This window comes from Mus musculus, chromosome 8 (assembly GCF_000001635.26).
Source record: "Mus musculus strain C57BL/6J chromosome 8, GRCm38.p6 C57BL/6J".
In the NCBI taxonomy this organism is placed as follows: Eukaryota; Metazoa; Chordata; class Mammalia; order Rodentia; family Muridae; genus Mus; species Mus musculus.
In genome coordinates, this window is record NC_000074.6 from 93,116,348 (window position 1) to 93,135,072 (window position 18,725).

General features: G+C 41.7%; 1 protein-coding gene across 1 annotated transcript in view; it reads right to left on the bottom strand.

The window, feature by feature from the left end:
• The window catches only part of Ces1c (carboxylesterase 1C), a 32,269-nt gene extending 17,333 nt beyond the window's left edge, over positions 1-14,936 (bottom strand). The window contains exons 1-7 of the mRNA NM_007954.4: positions 14,860-14,936; positions 14,348-14,552; positions 11,157-11,301; positions 8,112-8,245; positions 6,753-6,906; positions 3,921-4,025; positions 1,957-2,067 (exon numbers count right to left, since the gene is read on the bottom strand). Coding sequence (NP_031980.2) covers positions 1,957-2,067; positions 3,921-4,025; positions 6,753-6,906; positions 8,112-8,245; positions 11,157-11,301; positions 14,348-14,552; positions 14,860-14,911 — 906 coding nt within the window. The 5' untranslated portion in view covers positions 14,912-14,936. The remainder of the gene's footprint in view (positions 1-1,956; positions 2,068-3,920; positions 4,026-6,752; positions 6,907-8,111; positions 8,246-11,156; positions 11,302-14,347; positions 14,553-14,859) is intronic.
• Positions 14,937-18,725: the final 3,789 nt, after the last annotated feature.

Sequence of the window (18,725 nt, forward strand, 5' to 3'; positions counted from 1 at the left end):
TAGGATCCTTTTGCATTTTGTATTTTCTTTGACTGTTGTGTCGATGTTCTCTATGGAATCTTCTGCACCTGAGATTCTCTCTTCCATTTCTTGTATTCTGTTGCTGATGCTCGCATCTATGGTTCCAGATCTCTTTCCTAGGGTTTCTATCTCCAGCGTTGCCTCGCTTTGGGTTTTCTTTATTGTGTCTACTTCCCCTTTTAGTTCTAGTATGGTTTTGTTCATTTCCATCACCTGTTTGGCTGTGTTTTCCTGCTTTTCTTTAAGAGCCTGTAACTCTTTAGCAGTGCTCTCCTGTAAATCTTTAAGTGACTTATGAAAGTCCTTCTTGATGTCCTCTATCATCATCATGAGAAATGTTTTTAAATCTGGGTCTAGATTTTCGGTTGTGTTGGGGTGCCCAGGACTAGGTGGGGTGGGAGTGCTGCGTTCTGATGATGGTGAGTGGTCTTGTATTCTGTTAGTAGGATTCTTACGTTTGCCTTTCGCCATCTGGTAATCTCTGAAGCTAGCTGTTTTAGTTGTCACTGTTAAGAGCTTGTTCTTCAGGTGACTCTGTTAGCCTCTATGAGCAGACCTGGAGGGTAGCACTCTCCTTAGTTTCAGTGGGCAGAGTATTCTCTGCAGGCAAGCTCTCTTCTTGCAAGGCAGGTACCCAGATATCTGGTGTTCGAACCAGACTCCTGGCAGAAGTTGTGTTCCACTCACTAGAGGTCTTAGGATCACGTGTGGAATCCTGTGTGGGCCCTTGCGGGTGTCAGGCGACTCAGCTGGCAAGGTAGCCGGGGCTCGAGTGGAGTGGAAGGGGTTTGTGCCCCAGATCAAGCCCGGGTAGCCTGCTTCCCTATGTACCGCAGTCTCAAGTTCCACGCGATTGGATTGGGGTAGGCGCTGTGTTCCACTCACCAGAGGTCTTAGGGTCCCGTGGGGAGTCCTGTGTGGACCCTTGCGGGTGTTGGGCAAGACTCTGCTGGCAAGGTAGCCCGGGGCTCGAGTCTCGAGTCGAGCGGAAGGGACTTGTGCCCCAGATCAGGCCCGGGTAGCCTGCTTCCCTATGTACCGCAGTCTCAAGTTCCGCGCGATTGGATTGGGGCAGGCACTGTGATCCACTCACCAGAGGTCTTAGGGTCCCGTGGGGAGTCCCGTGTGGACCCTTGCGGGTGTTGGGCAAGACTCTGCTGGCAAGGTAGCCCGGGGCTCGAGTCTCGAGTCGAGCGGAAGGGACTTGTGCCCCAGATCAGGCCCGGGTAGCCTGCTTCCCTATGTACCGCAGTCTCAAGTTCCGCGCGATTGGATTGGGGCAGGCACTGTGGTCCACTCACCAGAGGTCTTAGGGTCCCGTGGGGAGTTCCGTGTGGGCCCTTGCGGGTGTTGGGCAAGACTCTGCTGGCAAGGTAGCCCGGGGCTCGAGTCTCGAGTCGAGCGGAAGGGCTAATGTAATTTTTATATCAACCAATAGATAACGTGGCAGAAAAATTCCTAATTAAATATCCCTGTAATTCACGATAGTAGTTTTTGGTTTTAGGACTATGGAATGTCTTATTCACTAAAATGTTACAAGAATGTTCAAAAAGGAGCAGGGCAGTGGTGGTGCACGCCTTTAATCCCAGCACTTGGGAGGCAGAGGCAGGCAGATTTCTGAGTTCGAGGTCAGCCTGGTCTACAGAGTGAGTTCCAGGACAGCCAGGGCTACACAGAGAAACCCTGTCTAAAAAAAAAAAAGGAATTTTCAAAAAGCAAGCAATTCTTCATCATAAAATATATAATTGGACTAATTTATGACATTTAAAGTATTTCATAATAGGAAATGAAATTCCCAGTTGCAGTCAGGAAGTTGACACTCTTTCCAAGAGTTGAGAAATTGTCTCTTTAGAGTCAATCCATAGCAACAACAACAAAAGAAATAAAGTTATGGGCCAAGGACATAGAATAGTGGCAACTAGAAGGGATACATACCTGTACCAGTTTCCCTGAAATCTCCAAGAGCTCACTCTCTGTCTTCTGGCGCAAGCACTGAACCATGGCAGCTGATGAGGTGTCATTACACTGGGAAAGAGTAGCTATTATCTGAAAAAGATCACAGGCAAAGTCAGAGATCAAGAATAATGACTATATTCTCTGTTGATGTCAACAGTAGACAGTTGATGTAGACAGTCTTCTCCTCTTCATCCTCATCCTCCTGCTCTCCTTCTTCCACTCTCCCCACCTCTCCCTTCATTCCCTCTTGACTTTTTTCATTCATTATTATTTATGATGAGGATGATTATGAATTTTTATGATAGGATTTTACTAAGAACCTTGGCTAGCCCAGGACTTACAACATTGATCAGCATATTCTTAATCTTTCACCATTTTTCTTTCTGTCTTTGCTTCCCCACGTATTTTAATTATAGTCATGCATCACCAGGTTTTGCGCTCACATCTTATTTCATAAGGTCATAAAGGGTTTGTAAGGTGTCTAAATGGGCACTTCTCAACTTAGTGCTTTTGACCCCTTTGGATCAATTTGTAAAAATGAAAACGCATCTTGCATATCAGATATTTACATTTCAATTCACAACACTAGCAAGATTACAGTTATGAAGTGGCAACAAACACAATTTTATGGTTGAGGGCCAACACTACATGAGGAACTGTACTAAATGGTTTCAAATGCTGTTATGCCATTATGGAGAGCTTATAGTCTTAAATGCTATTATGGAGAGCTTATAGTCTTAAATGATGCTTTCCAAAATTTGCACGTGATAGATCCTTAATAAACTCCCTCTAAGATTAAAGTTCTTACTGTTCACAAAAGTATCACCATGACAAAGTTAATATTTGAAACTCCTATAGATTTGGAGTAATTATAGTTAACAAACAATGTTTTAATTATCACCGTGTGTGTTATTTGAAGAGTTGTGGGGAGAAGCACAAGGTGTGAATAAGAGTGTGGGCGTTGCCATTCCCTAGGCCTGTGTTGGTGCCTGTGTTGGAGCTCATTGCTCCTCAAAGACATTGTATTCCAGTTTCCTCACCCGTGAAACAGAAGCAGCAGTACCCACCTCAAACAATCTGATGGAGAACTGGCATTATGCAGATAGAGCCTAGCACAGTAACATACATTGTGAGAGCTGTTGTGTTATTAATTGCATTATTATCAAATATTTGAAGTGTTATGTGTTAAAAATGAAAACAGACTTCACTATCTAAAGGCTTGCCTCTTCATTTACGTGTATTAAAGAAATGTTTCTACATTCTTATGTTCTATGTAGTAGTTCTATGGGAACTACTGCTCTAAATTAGCAGATGTAGATACTATATCCCATAGAATATTACCTCTGTTACTAATTGGAATAATGACATGAGCAGTCCATGTCACATACCCATGTGTACATGGGCACATGTGTAAACACATATGCATGCACGCGCACACACACACACACACACACACACACACACAGACAGAGAGAGAGAGAGAGAGAGAGAGAGAGAGGGAGGGAGGGAGGGAGAGAGAGAGAGAGAGAGAGAGAGAGAGAGAGAGAGAGAGAGAGAGAGAGAAAGATCACTGAGTAAAATGCTCTCTAACTTGAATGCCTCTAATTAGGCCATTTGAAATGAAGGATGAGGTCTTTTTGGTTTCATATACTGCCTCTCCCACTCACTAACTACTTTGCTTCAAGTGAGCTACCAAAAGGAATATGCCTTCTCATATTTCAGTTCCTGTGCAGAATCACGGTGTGTCTGAGTAAAATGATTCACATGAAGGAACACCAGAACTTGCAGAATGTGTCTTTGCTGTGAGCCAAAAGATAGTCCTTCTGCCTAGCTGTTTTTAAGAATTAACTGAGTATTTCAGCTGCACCCCACAATCAGCAAAGCCAGGGAAGACCCAACGGAAGCTCAGAAAGTGATGTAGGAATGCCCAGGTTGAGACCTACTTCATTCACAGCCTGTATATTCTTCTTGCCCACGTTTGTATTTATGACCACACCACTCTCAGAAATGGCTCTGTGGAAGAGGTCCTTGCCCAGAGGAGATAAGACCTGGAAGGGGAGAGAAGATTTTATACTTCTAAGATGGGTTTTGTGGTTAACATCAAATTGAAAAAAGAAAGTCAGGAATCACCTAAGAGATAAACAAACCTGTTAGCACAACTGTGGGGGAATTTCTGTATCAGATTAATTGAGGTTGGAAGATGTCTAATGGCAGCTGCATTCTTGTAACCCTTGACTAGCAGCCTGTCCAGTATCTGGGCCTCCTTTACATGGGGATGCAGACTTACTGGGTCATCAGCCCATGATAAAGGCAACTAGGGAGAAAAATAGGCTAAAGTTAAATCACAGATGTTGGATCAAAGCTAAGGGGAATTGAGCAAATCTGGGGTTTCCTACTCTTCATCTCATACGTTGTTTTCATGGCGCAAGTTTCAGGAGTTGAATCCTGTTTCACTTGAAAAATACCACACTTGTTTAATTTCCTAACCCATGTTAGGAGACATGGTTTTGAAGACCTGAGGCCATCAGTGGGATGGGCACCAGCATTTGCTTCTGTTCTGAGTCCCCTCTATAGGTCCATGTGACCAATCACCTCAGCTCTGGGTATCATGACCCCCATGCTGTGGTAAACTGCATCCTTATAGTGTGAGTCAAAACAAACTCCTCCTTAAGTTGTTTTGATGGATATTTCTCCATAGTAAAAAGAAAAGTCAAAGTTATTATGAACCATGGCACAATGGCTGTGTAGGGCTCCTCCTATCTCCTGGCCATGTATTTGGTGACCCTGGGTGCTCCATGGATAAGACTGCTTCTCACCCATCCAAACCCAAATCCCAGACAGCTTATTATTCTGATGTTTCCCAAGAGCATCTCAGCAGAATGTGGCAGAATTTCAGAGTTTTCACAGAGCGAAAACACACTACCAGCACCTATCAGAGCAAATCCAAACTATTGGAAAGACAATACCAATAAAAGGCTTTGTAACACGGACCTGTACAAATTGTCTGTCTCTCTACTGTTCAGATTTACCCTAACACTAAAGATCACAGAGACCTTGTTGCATTGTTCAAATAGTAAAAATTGGATTTAGTACAATTAGGTAATTAGGATTTACTTTTACAATGCTCAACATTACTCAATAATAGAAAGGTAGCAATGCAGTAGAAGGCTTACTAGTAAGGACAAAATTTATATGTTACTATATGACAAGAAGCTTTTTTTGACAAAGGAGCTTAGAAGTCAGCATCACTGCTTAGGTAGAGAAAAAGAAAAAGAAAAAGAAAAAGAAAAAGAAAAAGAAAAAGAAAAAGAAAAAAAAGAAAAAGAAAAAGAAAAAGAAAAAGGAAAGAGAATATGGATGCAGGATAAATGATGCATGATATATATAGAGAAAGATATGATGTCTCATATAGTTATGTTTAAATACATGAATGTATATGGAATTTTTGAAAAGACTGAAAAAATAAATGTAACATTCAAGTGACATGTGTATGTTTTTATTTAAGACTTTATTCTTCATTGGGGGATTTATAGAGTTTTTTTTTTTCTTAAGAAATTTCCTCTGGACTGGAGAGATGGCTCATTGGCTAAGAGCACTGACTGCTCTTCCTGAGTTCAATTGCCAGCAACCATATGATGGCTCATTACTGTCTGTAATGGGATCTTCTTCTGGGGTGTCAGGAGATAGCTACAGTACACTTATATACATAAAGTAAATCTTGTTAAAAAAGAATTATCCTCTGTTTCCAGGTGGTTGTTATCTGTGGATGTGGCTCCTGGAACCCTAACTCAGGTTTTCTGGAAGAACAGCAGGCAGTAGGCCACTGAGCCATCTCTACAGCCTTCCCACCCCTCTTCTTATGTTCTTCCAAATATTGACCATGTTCTCTATTTACTAAATCTTATGTCAATATTGCACAAAATAGTTAATCATTTATTTCAATGTTATGTGCAAATGGTCATGCTTTAAAACATTGAAACTCAAATATAATTACCGATTAATATTCTAAATTTTTTCCTCTGAAAATTTAAGTAGGAAGCCAGTGTGTGTTATGTCCATGGTTGAATGCCTGCTCAACTTTGAGAAAGGTAAGTTTTCTTACAGCTCCCAGACCACCTTACAGCTTCCCTCACTGTTAATAAGGCTCAATTCCACACATCAGTAAGACATTTCATGTGCCCAGCCTATGTCAGTGATCCATATCTTCTTCCCTGCCCTTCCCTACTGGATCTTTCATATCTACTACCCCCATTTCCTCTTATCCCTAAGACAACCTGATGCTGCCTTCTTAACCTTAGGGGAAGCCCCAGTCTGATTTTGTGTCTTGAATTTCCTTAATGTAAAGATGCGGCTTTGACCCAAACAAAGAAACTTGGTCCAACTTATTGCTCCTCTACTTCAATTTGTAGTGGGTTCTCATCACTGCATCCCAGAACTTGTTGAGTGAGACCTAATACTGAAATGATTAAGAAGGAGAATGAGATCAACCAAGTGAGAAGATAAGCTGGAAATGTTCATGTATCCAAGACAGGAAAAAAAAAAAGAACTACAAGTAAGCTTATATAAGCAAAAGAGAGCTGATTATACACATAAAGCTGTCCATCATCTGATGCTATGCAGCAAACAGAGTCAACCTGAACGCAAGTGTTGAATGCAAAGATGTTGTACTGGACTGGATGCTTTCTAACAGGTTCCCTCCCATGTACCCAGCCTGTAGCCCCCTGTAGCTATATCAATCAATCCCCAGCAACAGGTCTGGTGACAAATATACTTACAAGGACAGAGACACTGATACCCCCTGATGACTCTCCAAAGATGGTCACGGAATCCGGGTTCCCTCCAAAGTTTGCAATGTTATCTTGGACCCAGCGTAGTGCAGCCAGTTGGTCCAGGTGAGCCCAGTTTCCTGGGCTGTGTTCATCACCTGTGCTGCAAGGTGACAGGGTGGAATGGGGACAGAGATGTCATGGCAGGTCTCTCAAGGGCTAGATAGCCTGGAAAGGTTCAGTGAGCTTTTCAGAATCAGATTGATATCACTGACAGGCTGCTAAGGGGAATTTACTTGCCTATAATCCTGAATGTGTTGATTTTTGTGGGGCTCTACACTCATATTCTAGCACCTATGTGCTGCACTGAGGATACATAGTACATCCAACATTGCTCAAATAGATAAAGAACAAGGCAAATACATTCTCTGACTATGCTCAGCTCACAGTGGAGAGCAGAATCAAGTAGACTAGAAGAATAAGCCAGCTAGCAGGAAAATACAACGTGGTCAATGTGGGGCGGTAGGGTAGGGTTTCAAGGGGGATGTCACTATAGGAAGCAGCAACATCAGGAAAGAGAAATAAATGAATGGGTTTCATCAGTAATGAAAAAGGGGATTTTAATTAGAAGCATCAGGCACAGAATCCCAGAGCCAGGGGAATCGATGTGTGAATCTAAGACAGATGAGTTCAGATAGAACAGAGACTTCACAGGGTCTCAATATCATTGGAAGTGGGAACCATTGGGCACAGACATGATAGGATCCAGTCATTGTCTCACAGTTCACTCAGCCCACTGGCTGGAGCAGCTATAGTATTCAAAGTGCGGGCTTATAAAAACAGGTGACTGTAGAAACTATAACTCTCAGAGGTATAGGACTTTGAGTATGGTAATAAGGAAGGGTAATATTGGTTGCACAGTTCATAGCTGGGCTCTGGGCTCTACTGTGGAAGTCAGTACTGAGCACTGGAAGGGCATGAGGAGATGAGGCTAGGTGCAAGGTTAATGTGGCCATTGGGTGCATCACTCTCAAGAGGATCTCTGTAGTGCTCATAGGACCTTGTTCAGTTCTCCAGGAGTGTTTTGTTGTAAAAGTAGCAAGACTGCATCCCGTTACTCACTTCCTGCCTCTCTCTTTATCATTTCTACATGTTAAAAAAAATCTAATTTCTGTTCTTCTACTATGTTACTTTCCAGGCAAGAGTACTCACTCCATAGGTCTTTTACACAAACATGAGTCTTCCAAAACTTTCAATAAATCTGTGTTATTATATCTATCCAAGCATGGGTGTTTGTTTCATTAATTGAACAGAATGAACCAAAGCAAAGCTTAATTAATATGAAGTGAAGAAAATGTAGAATCTTACCTAAATAATCCCCAAATACCCAGGCGGTATTGAATGGTTACTACCACCACGTTCTCATGGGCAGAGAGAGCTAGTCCATTATAGGGTGATGCTCCGCCTATCACCAGTCCACCTCCATGGATCCACACCATCACCTGGACAATAATAAAGCCACATGGGCAGTAAATTGAAGATTTGGGGCCACCCCTGTGTTCATATGAATGGATTGTATCTAGGCTGTGACTGGAGGTCATTGACCAAATCACACCAGTTCCCAGGAAGGTTGCAAACTGCTGACTCTTCTTGTTTTCAACTTTCCAAGATAAGGTCCAATATGCCATTTCACGTAATAACCCCACCCATTCTTCTCATCACTCACATCCACCTAAGACACAGAATTATCATGGGATCTGTAATGGTCAAGGTTGCTGTCATCACCCTGCAATCACATCACTTCACAACAGGAACTTCAGGCAACTGAACATGAACAAGAGACAGACTTTGTAGTTCAGCTTAGTCTCATCTCATTTAACTCCTCAGTGATGAATTAAACTTCTCTATGATAAGTGATTATCTGGGGGTGACACCCACTGCCCTGATGGCATTCCTTCCTAGTGTGCCTCTCCTCAAGCCTGAGTCTTCCCACTATGCTACTCCCAGTTCACATCCACTTTGTTCAAGATGTTTTAGTCATTTGGCTACCATCATGTCAGATTCTACAGTGAGCCAGGCTCTTTGATGAAACTTGAGGAGAAGAAAGTATATAATATTCATAATCCATGTTCTTTAATCAAAATAACATGAAGATCAAGAAATAAATGGAGGTGTGTAAAGTAATATTGTTAGAATACAATCAACTTGGGAGAATATTTTTGGAGTACGATGAACCAAGAATTGATCTATGCACTATAAATAATAAACTCTCCATATGGGAAGGAATAGTACTTTCCTGTGTAACAGATAAGAAATGGAGGAGAATCTTCCTGCTCAGAAACTACAGCCAGTAAGAGAATTATTTAAGGTTTGATCCTGACGCTAGTTCCTGTCAGCAACATGATGAGCTGACCAACAACTCCGTTCCATGACCAGAGTGCGTGAGACGGCTCTTGAGCCATGAGGAGACCCTAAGGTGTCAGCATGGCTGTTGGCTCTCAGGCAGGACTGTGATCCAGCTTGATCCTCACTGAGCTTTCATATGACAATTCCCATGTGAGGAAACAGGCTGAGAGGTTAAGAAAGGGCTCTGCTCTCATCTTTTTGAAGGCAGACACAGGTTTAGTGCTCAGAACCTGTGTCTCTGGTGCATGTGTCTGAAGCTAGAGGGTCTCCTGTTACCATAATCTCAAGATCCCCATTTTCACCCTCTGAATCTCTGTAGCTTGCAGAAGATGAACTGTGGATACCTAAGAATAAAGGCTGAGTCTGAGGCTTGTGGGTAATGATGTGTTGAAGAAGTTATGTATTTTCATAGACCTGTCGGAACAATCCATGAAAGCATGGCTCTGTGGGAACAGATTAAATGTTTCCTTTTTTGACCCCATATTTGACTCTCTAGGTACCAGAACCTCTGGTCCAGGTATGAGGAGTAAAGTTTCCAAAGGTATTGTTGCCTGGCCTGCTAAGGTTCTACTATCTTCCTATTCCAACAATAGCTGTTGGCTTCTTGATAAATGGTCTCAAGGGCTCCAATGTTGAGAACAATTATGGGGAATCAGGGACAAATGCAAGTTTTACTTGTGGACAAATCCATCTCAGACACAGAACAGCTATTCACAGTTTACAAATGAGGGACTGGATGCACAGAGAGGATTGACAGCTGTCCTAAGGAGGCTCAGCCAGGAAGGTCCATGGTAGACAGTACCTACACTTCCAAGTCTATTATAAGCAGCATTCTGTGTCCCTTTCCATGGAGAAGGCCAGATAAGGATGCCCTCTGGGATGCTCACTTCTTATATGACTTAAAGAATGGGTGTCACTAAGGTTTTTTTTGTTGTTGTTTTTCTTGCTTATCTTCTTTTGAGTTTTGAACACCAAAATATTAGCATACATTTCCACAACTTGTCTCCCATTCCTGGGTCTCACAGAGAGGTCTTCTGGGAAGTTTGTTGGGTGCTGACATGTTACAAACCTAAGATTAACTTCTCTAGAAAACTCTCCCCCACTCCTGTTTTCTATACCTGGCAGCCTGCCCCTTCTCCTGAACTGTGTTCCCATGTAAAATGCTGAATCATTTGATCATCAGACTCTGACAAAGGCACCCAGATATGGAAATGAGCCAGAGTGAAATCCTGGAGTGCTGCATACAGGCAGGCAACATGCTTTTGAGATTGTTCCAGCATCCTCCATCCTCCCTCCCCTTCATGGGAGAGTGAAATTGTTCATCTGTCAATAAAGCTGTCACAGGCGACCTGAGAATGAAGCCATCTCCCTGCTCCGCTGGCCCTGTCTATGAGGACCCACATGAAAACCAGAAGACCTGAGTTTCTCCTTCCTCATGCTCTTTATTCTTCCCCACTAGAACTTCAGTTTCTCTATCTGTACAATGTTGGGTTGTTCACTTTCCCCCTAAGACTCCTCCCAGTTGTGACTTTATTGGAAATAATGACTAATAATTGCCATCAGGATAGGATTTTCATAAGTAGGATTAGCAGTTCTTTTCCTTCCATCCTGTGAAGAATTGGGAAATTACATGTGAGTTGTATAGTACTCTCTACAAAAGTCTGACATCACTGGAATAAGAACTCAAGTGAAAACTGGAAGGAAGCCGGGCGTGGTGGCCCATGCCTTTAATCCCAGCACTTGGGAGGCAGAGGCAGGCGGATCTCTGAGTTCAAGGCCAGCCTAGTCTACAAAGTAAGTTCCAGAACAGCCAGGGCTACACAGAGAAACCCTGTCTCGAAAAACCAAAAAAAAAAAAAAAAAAAAAAAAACCTAGAAGGAAGCTGTGGTCCCAGAATCACTCCTGACTTATGTGCTCCTGACCCCTGCTGCCTTTATCACCTTCTAAGCCCACAGAATATCGAGATGCTCAAACTTAAAGTCTGGAGTAATGGTTCCCGCACTTACAGGCAATTGGCTGCTTTTTGTCAAATCGGCAGGACTGTAAATATTCAGGTAGAGACAGTCTTCCGAAATCTTGAGAGGCAGGATCTCCTTTTCGGTGCTGAACATATCTGAGAGTATCTTTGCCCAACCTGCATCTTGGGAGCACCTGGGAGGGGAGAGAACATCTGAGAATCCACCAGAGTGAGCACCTTACCTCGTGCTGCACTGAGATATTTGAACCTATATTAGTAGTTACTATTACTTGGCTGGAGTCATTGCCATGGGTGAGGTGGGAAACATGGAAATCTTTAGGGTCTCTAAGTCCTACAGAGGGAGAAGCAATTGGTAGCTCTTCTCTTCATGGAATTTTTGGGATGTTCTGGACCAAGGAGAAAGATGATTGTATGGTGACCTGCACTATGAGATGTCACTTTCCACAGTTCCTGGACTGGGCTTTGAATGGTGGTCTCTAGTTGACTATGCTCCTCTACCAGGTAAATGCTACATAGTTCTCAAAAACATTCATTAACCAAGACAGTCAGTTAAAATGGTAGGCAGCCTGTTGTAGGTCGATACAGGGAAGAGCATCGTAGTGGGAAAACCTCAGGAAAGGTAAAGACTAGCTTTGTCTCAGACATGATGTGCTGGGTAGCCTAGAATGAATTTCTCTCCTGCTCTGACCCCAAGTTTCCATGTTCAGGTGGAGTGAGCAAAGTCTCCAAAGGTCTTGTTGCGTGACCTGCTAAGGTCCAACTTCTTCCTGTTCCAACAGCCACTATTGACTCCTCAAAAGAGGCTCTTAAACAAACAATGTAGCATGGAATTCAGAGCAATTATTGAATTCTCCCAGAGTATTAGGAACATACTCAGGTTCTCCTTGTATATGAAGCCATTCATGGGTCAGTTCAGCCTAAGGCATCTATTATTCTTTCTGTTTTACAGTTGAGGAATTGGTGGCACAGAGAGGTTTGACAGAGGGCTGGAGGACACAGAGCTAGGAAGATCATGTTAGGTAGTGCTTATACTTCAAGTAGATTATAGCAACACCCCAGGGCACTTTGCAGTGAGAAGATCTGCTATAACCGTCACTGGGTATAGAAGTGATGCTGTGTAGAGACAGCATGGCACAAGCCACATCAAATGACAGAGAGACCTGAATGTCTGTCCCAGGTCATTTTTCCTACACCACTGAGAACAGTGCATGATATTCATAAAAATATAAATTTACATGTCACATCTGGATAGAAGAATTCAGGCTCACTAATGCTTAGAAAAAATGTAGTATAGAAACAATGTTTCTGTTTATTATTGTTATGGTCTCATTTTGTTTACCCAGTGTACACAGGAAAAATTCATCAAGTAAGGCAAGGCATGGGTAAAAGCCAGGGACAGAAGTTTGTAAGTTTCCATGGGAGAATTGTGCAGAGTTTGGTTGTTTATGGAGACAAATGAACCCAAAGTTCATGTTTTTCACTCAGCAATGTGACCTTTGAAAACTTATCCCAAACTGTTTATGGTTGTATTTAATGAATCTATCAGAATTTTGTTCATTACCAAAAACCTAAACTATGTATATGTATATGTACATATATGTACATATAATCTTATTATATATTATATTTGTTATTATATACCATTAACATTATATTACACATTATAAGATAAAATATATTTTCATACCACATATATGTGTAACATGTATATTATATACATGGTATGAAAGGATGCTGATGTATATGAATATGCCAGGATGCTACCCACACTCTCTATTTATATTCTCTGTTTAATGGAGGAATTACACAGACAAAGGCCTTGAAAGCATGATCTCAATTGTTAATAGCAGCTAACTCTGGGCTGTTGAATTGTACATGATTTTAACTCTCCTTCTCTTGTGTGTGTGTGTGTGTGTGTGTGTGTGTGTGTGTGTGTGTGTGTGTGTGTGTTAGAGTATTGTCTTACTTTGCAAGCAAAATGAAAACATAGCAAATATTATTTGTAGATGAAAGGCATGGAATGGTAAGAAGACAGCCAGAAACAGAATCCTGGAAACTCCCATAGGAACCTTGAAGAGGATATGAATGCTGTCTGATCCGACATTTGTATGTGTTTGAGGTTCTCCTAGGTGGCCATGAGGCCATCTGGAATTCTCGGGCTTGTTCACTCAGTTGCCAGGGGTGATGTGACACACCCTTAATAGTTGCTTGTTAGTAGGTAGCTAGGTAGATCTGGGTGTGAGAACTTTCAGTCATCTTTACTATTCTCTTCACATACCAGTCCACAGCTACCACACTCCTAAGCAACACTAAAGTTCAAATCAGAGTACTATAGCAGCTCACTTCTCATTGACCTTATCTGATCAATTGCTATTTTCCAAAGTATTTAGGATATTCTAGGTTATTATATACTTGATGTTCTGGTCCACAGATTTCTCATTTTCTCTTTTCATCCAATAGGATAAAAGATTCACAAAGTACAGATTTATTTCCTTAAATAGTTTGTGAAAACCCAGAATATTACTGATTCACCACATGTACTTAGTAAGTTTGTCCTAAATAAAGGGTTTGGAAAACTACGAGTGTACTTAGTAACTAGACCATATTTAACCATGCTCTCAGGGATGCCAGTAGTTACTATTAATATAGCTAATCAGAGGATTGCCTCATCTCCATACTGGATCACTGTTGCTATGTATTGTAATGCTAAGTACTGGCTCTGGTTGCCTCAGGGAAGAGGAGATCCTCAGTTACAGCAAGTGATGCTGTGTAGCCATCACAAGGTATCCTTGATTGGTCAATAGAGATGCCTACAGCCTATAGCTGGGAAGAAGAGAGGTAAACAGAATTTCAATTCCTGGGCTTGGGGTCTGAGATAGGACTATGAGATGGGGCAGAGAAAGTGAAGAGAAGACAGATGGCACTGGGGAGGTGAATCATAAAAACATAGCCACAAAGGCTGGCCAGTTAGTGTAAGAGCAGCCCAGGCGAAACATGGTAAATTATATCTCAGGGTTATTAATAGAGAAATAGACAAAAAAGCTTAGACATTAAATATCTGCCCAACTCCAGTGCTTTAAAGTCTTACTATAAATATAAAGGTTGTATGTTTTTCATTTGGGAACTAAATGATCCAAGGAATGGCAGAAACCTCCAATTAACATTAAATATTTATCTCAACACATACTCACTAAAATAGTCCCCATCCCAGTGGCTTACATAGGAGGGTAGGAGGTGGCATTCTTCACGAAGCTCCAGGGCTCTGCAGGCTGTGGTGGAGCAAACCTCAGAGATCCAAGAGGGGGCTTGGCAAAGGGGACTCCCAGGAAGACGGCCACAGGCTGTTCAAATCCTTCTAAGCTGATATACTTCCCCAGGACTTTGCCTTGTGTGGTGTCCACCACAGGTGGTAAGAGTGAGTGTCCTGATGGTCGAGAAAATGTGAGGACACATCAGAGGGGGTAGATCAAACCTGGATTCATGGTTGGTTTAATCACTTTTAGGCTTGTATCATTGATAGTCATTTGAATCTTCTAAGGCCTCTTTTCCTTCCAACATTAAATACAGGGTCAACTAAAACATAATCTGTTTGGAGGTATAAAAGTCGCCCATCTAAGCCAGCACAAGAGTCAGTGCTCTGCTTTGTGCCTGCCCTGTATACATTTCACCTACTTCATCAAAGACAGATTTCCATATGTGTAACCCAATGTTTGTAATCCAGAAGTACTTACCCAGAATTGGGCAAACAGCAAGAGAAGCCCAGACCAGAGCATGGAGCCACATGTTGGAAGGAAGGAGAGGAGCTCTTAGAGACAGGGAGGTGTCTGCTGCTTAAATAGAAAGCCTTGTTCCTGCCTCTTTGCTGTGGACCCTCCTCTAGACCAATTAGCATAATTACATAAAGCTCCCCCTCCTCCAAAGAGCTCCCTGGGTGTTTGTTAGGACCTCCAAGCCACACCCACTACGAGTTTACTCTTCTTTTTCTTTAAAGATACTACCCACACTCTGATACCAAATGGCCACAAACTCATCCAACCTCTTATGCAAACACTTCTGTTTGAAATAAAAACTCAGTGCACTTTGAACTTCTCAAGGTAGGCACCAGCAAGCAAATGCATGGAGGCAGGCAGAAGCTTTGGGTTAGGATTCCCACACAAGCTGGAGAATTAAGAGCACTTCACATCCCCAGTGTTTCTCTGCTGGGAACATTGCACACTTTCCAGCTGCCATGGGCTGCTATTTCCTAGAAAAGATGCTCTCAAGTTTGGAAGATTTCTAATCTCACTCTTCAGCCAACATTTATTTCATATGCCAACTATCCTTGCCTGGTGGCCTGAAGCGCCAATGCACACCTTCTCTGTTAATGATCTCACTGCTTTTGGAGCAGGGATGTTTAAACAGAATGTTTGTATTAGTTACTCCTGGTTGTTCTGATGAAACGCATAGAGCAAAGGCAACATAAGGAAGAGAGAGTATTCAGAGGTAGAGGAGTCTACAATGGCAGAGCAGAAGCATGGTGACACGTAGCAAACCAGATGGTTGGAACAGAGAGATGAGAGCTCATAATATTTAAATGTAAGCTCACAGCAGAGAGTGAACTAGAAACAAGAAAGCTTTAAATTCTCTAAGCCTACCTTCACTGACATACTTCCTCTAATAAGGCTACATCTTCTAAATATCTCCAAACAACAGCACTGCCTGGTCAAGGAGTGTTTGAATGCCTGAGACTATCGGAACAGTTCTTACTCAAATACTCCATTGTTTTTATGTCAAATAAACTCTGTGAACCACAATCTTTTGGCTAATCATCCACACATGCCTCTTTCTATGAAATCTTTCTTTCTTGGAGATTTTATTTTTATTTTAAGTGTATGAGTATTTGTGTGCATATACGTCTATGCAGTATATGCATGTAATACCCACAGTGGCCAGAAGAGGGAGGGCTTCAGGACTTCAGGGAATGGAGTTATAAATTGAGAACCAATAAATGGGTATTGGAAATTGAACACCTGTCCTCTACAAAAGCAGCCATTGCTCTTGATGACTGATGCACATCTACAGACCTTATCTATAAATTAATTAAAATGCCCCAAATGTTTGGCCTTAAGTCCACTGGAATGTAGGGCAAAATAAACAGAATATGTATTGCTTGATTTCTGCTTTAACTATGTGGTATTATTTCTGTTTCTCAACCCTAGAAACAAAGAAGCATGTGTCTCTCTGCAGAACATTTGGAAACTTTGTGGCAAAGGGTCACTGTATATATATAATTTAGCTTTGCTTTGACCCTGTTTAAGGAATTGAGAGAAACACTTTTTTTGTGTGGGACTGGAAAGGGTAGTCTTTGGAGTTTTTGGTGTCTGGAGTGGGAACAGGGGACATAAGTAAAATAAGACTTTAAAAAAAATTAAATTGCTTGAGAATGGAGAGATTGGCTCAGTTGTAAAGAGACAGAGCCCATGTTGATATTGAATAGTGCCCCACCATCTCCAGTAGGATCTCTGTGATAAGTTCCACAGACTGAGGTGGTAGACTTCAAAACACGGAGGTCTCCTGGAACCAGTTGTGTAATTCTTGCCCAGAGAAAAAATATTGAACCATAGTTCTCATGGCAATTTATCTGTTTTATCTTCTCTTATTCTTTTTCTTACTTATGAGATGTTCCTGATGGCCTAGGCTAATATCTTAAGCAAGAATAATGGGTATAAGACTATCCCTTGAGATGGGGGCACTAGCCATGACCTTATCTCTGGGGAAATCAGGGCTTCACTTCATAAATTATTTACAAGATAGTATTGATAGAGAAAAACTTTTCCAACAATAAAATTTCATATGGCTACCCATGTGTCATCAGAATTGGGCTTTGGTATATTGTTTTAGAAAGTTTTAAATAAAAAAAAATTAAAATAGTTTAAATTTATGTTTTGAAGATTCACAAAAAGAACAGGTACTGGATGTTGTTAAATAATATCTAACCATAAACATTTATTAACCTGCTCTTAGAATTATGCTGATAGCCTTGCATGATTTTTGTGCTTTACTGTGCCAAGTGACTATAATGATATCTGTCATATCCATGACTGCTTCACTGAACACAACCTCTCAGAGTTGTAATAGTTGGGTTTTTTTTTAATGTATAAAAATCCTTGATTGAGAGCTGCAAAATGCACTCAGATTCAAAGTGACTCGGTGTTTGTTTCTGTTTGTCACCACTGAATCTTTACCAACCTAGCTTTCGAGGATTATCATGTCAGAAGACACCCCCCCCCCATACCTGACTTGGGTGGTCTGTGGCACTATAGGGTGTAAGTTCCATTCCAAGCATCCATTTTGGGCAACTCACAGCTACAGTTACTCTAGATCCAGGGAATCTGTCGCCTTCTTCAAGCCTCCAGGAGTAGTTGCAAACACACACACACACACACACACACACACACACACACACACACACACACGTGTGTGTGTGTGTGTGTGTGTGTGTGTGTGTGTGTCTGTCTGTCTGTATGTATGTGTTTGTGTAAAAACTAAAATCATTAACAGAAATCCAGTTGTTTACAAGAAGAAAATGACAACCCATTTTATATTTTGTAATGACAGTGAAGCAGAGGTGACTATAAGAGAGGACATTTGAATACTGATGGATCTGAGATACCTGGACATTTGAATACTGATGGATCTGAGATACCTGGCTCATTGGTAAAGTTGATGGAACAAAACAGCAACCCAGATCCTCCATTTGTCTCTTCCCATGATGCATCAACAGTCCAGATGTTCACACACCAAAGTGTCCTCATAAGAGTTAAGGAAATCTAGGCAGGCCAGGCTGGCTGTTTGATTTTTGTATGTGAAAAAATAGTCTGAAGAAGGCAGGTATGCAACCAAGTCCAAGCACCTGGAATAGAGAGGCACTTTCCACCCTAGAAAAGAGGGACATCTACATCCAGCCCTTAAACTTCAAACAATGTCTCTCTTCAACTTAAATGCAACAATCTAGGAAGAGAGTTGACACAAATCTTATAGACCTGAAGGCAAAAACTGAGACCACCCTAGTGGGAAGGAGGATGGGGATGTGGATATCTGCAGACAGAAATAAGTAAGAGACTATGTCTCCATCAAACTTGTGACCTAAATCCTTCTAAAGGAACCTTTCAAACTGAAATAAATAAAACTGTGTTAAGGAGTAAGAAGAAAATAAAAACATGGACAGAAATAAAAGATATGGCTCAGAGATTACTATACAAACAAACCCACATGGTCTAATATAAATTTGGTGTATAAACCATTCACATGTTTTCTATAAGAACTAGAATCAAATTCATTGGAATAAAACTTCATTAGAATGGTGGTTTGACTATGCTTAGTCCAGGCATTTGTACTATTAAGTGTGGCCTGTTTGGAGGAAGTATGTCACTGGGATGGGCTTTGAGACCCTCCTCCTAGCTTCCTGGAAGATGCCCTTCTCCAGTTTGTCTTTGGAACAAGATGTATAAATTTCAGCTCCTCCAGTGCCCTGCCTGCCTGGATGCTGCCATTCTTCCTGCCATGATGATGATGATGGACTGAACCTCTGAACCTGTAAGCCAGCACCAATTAAATA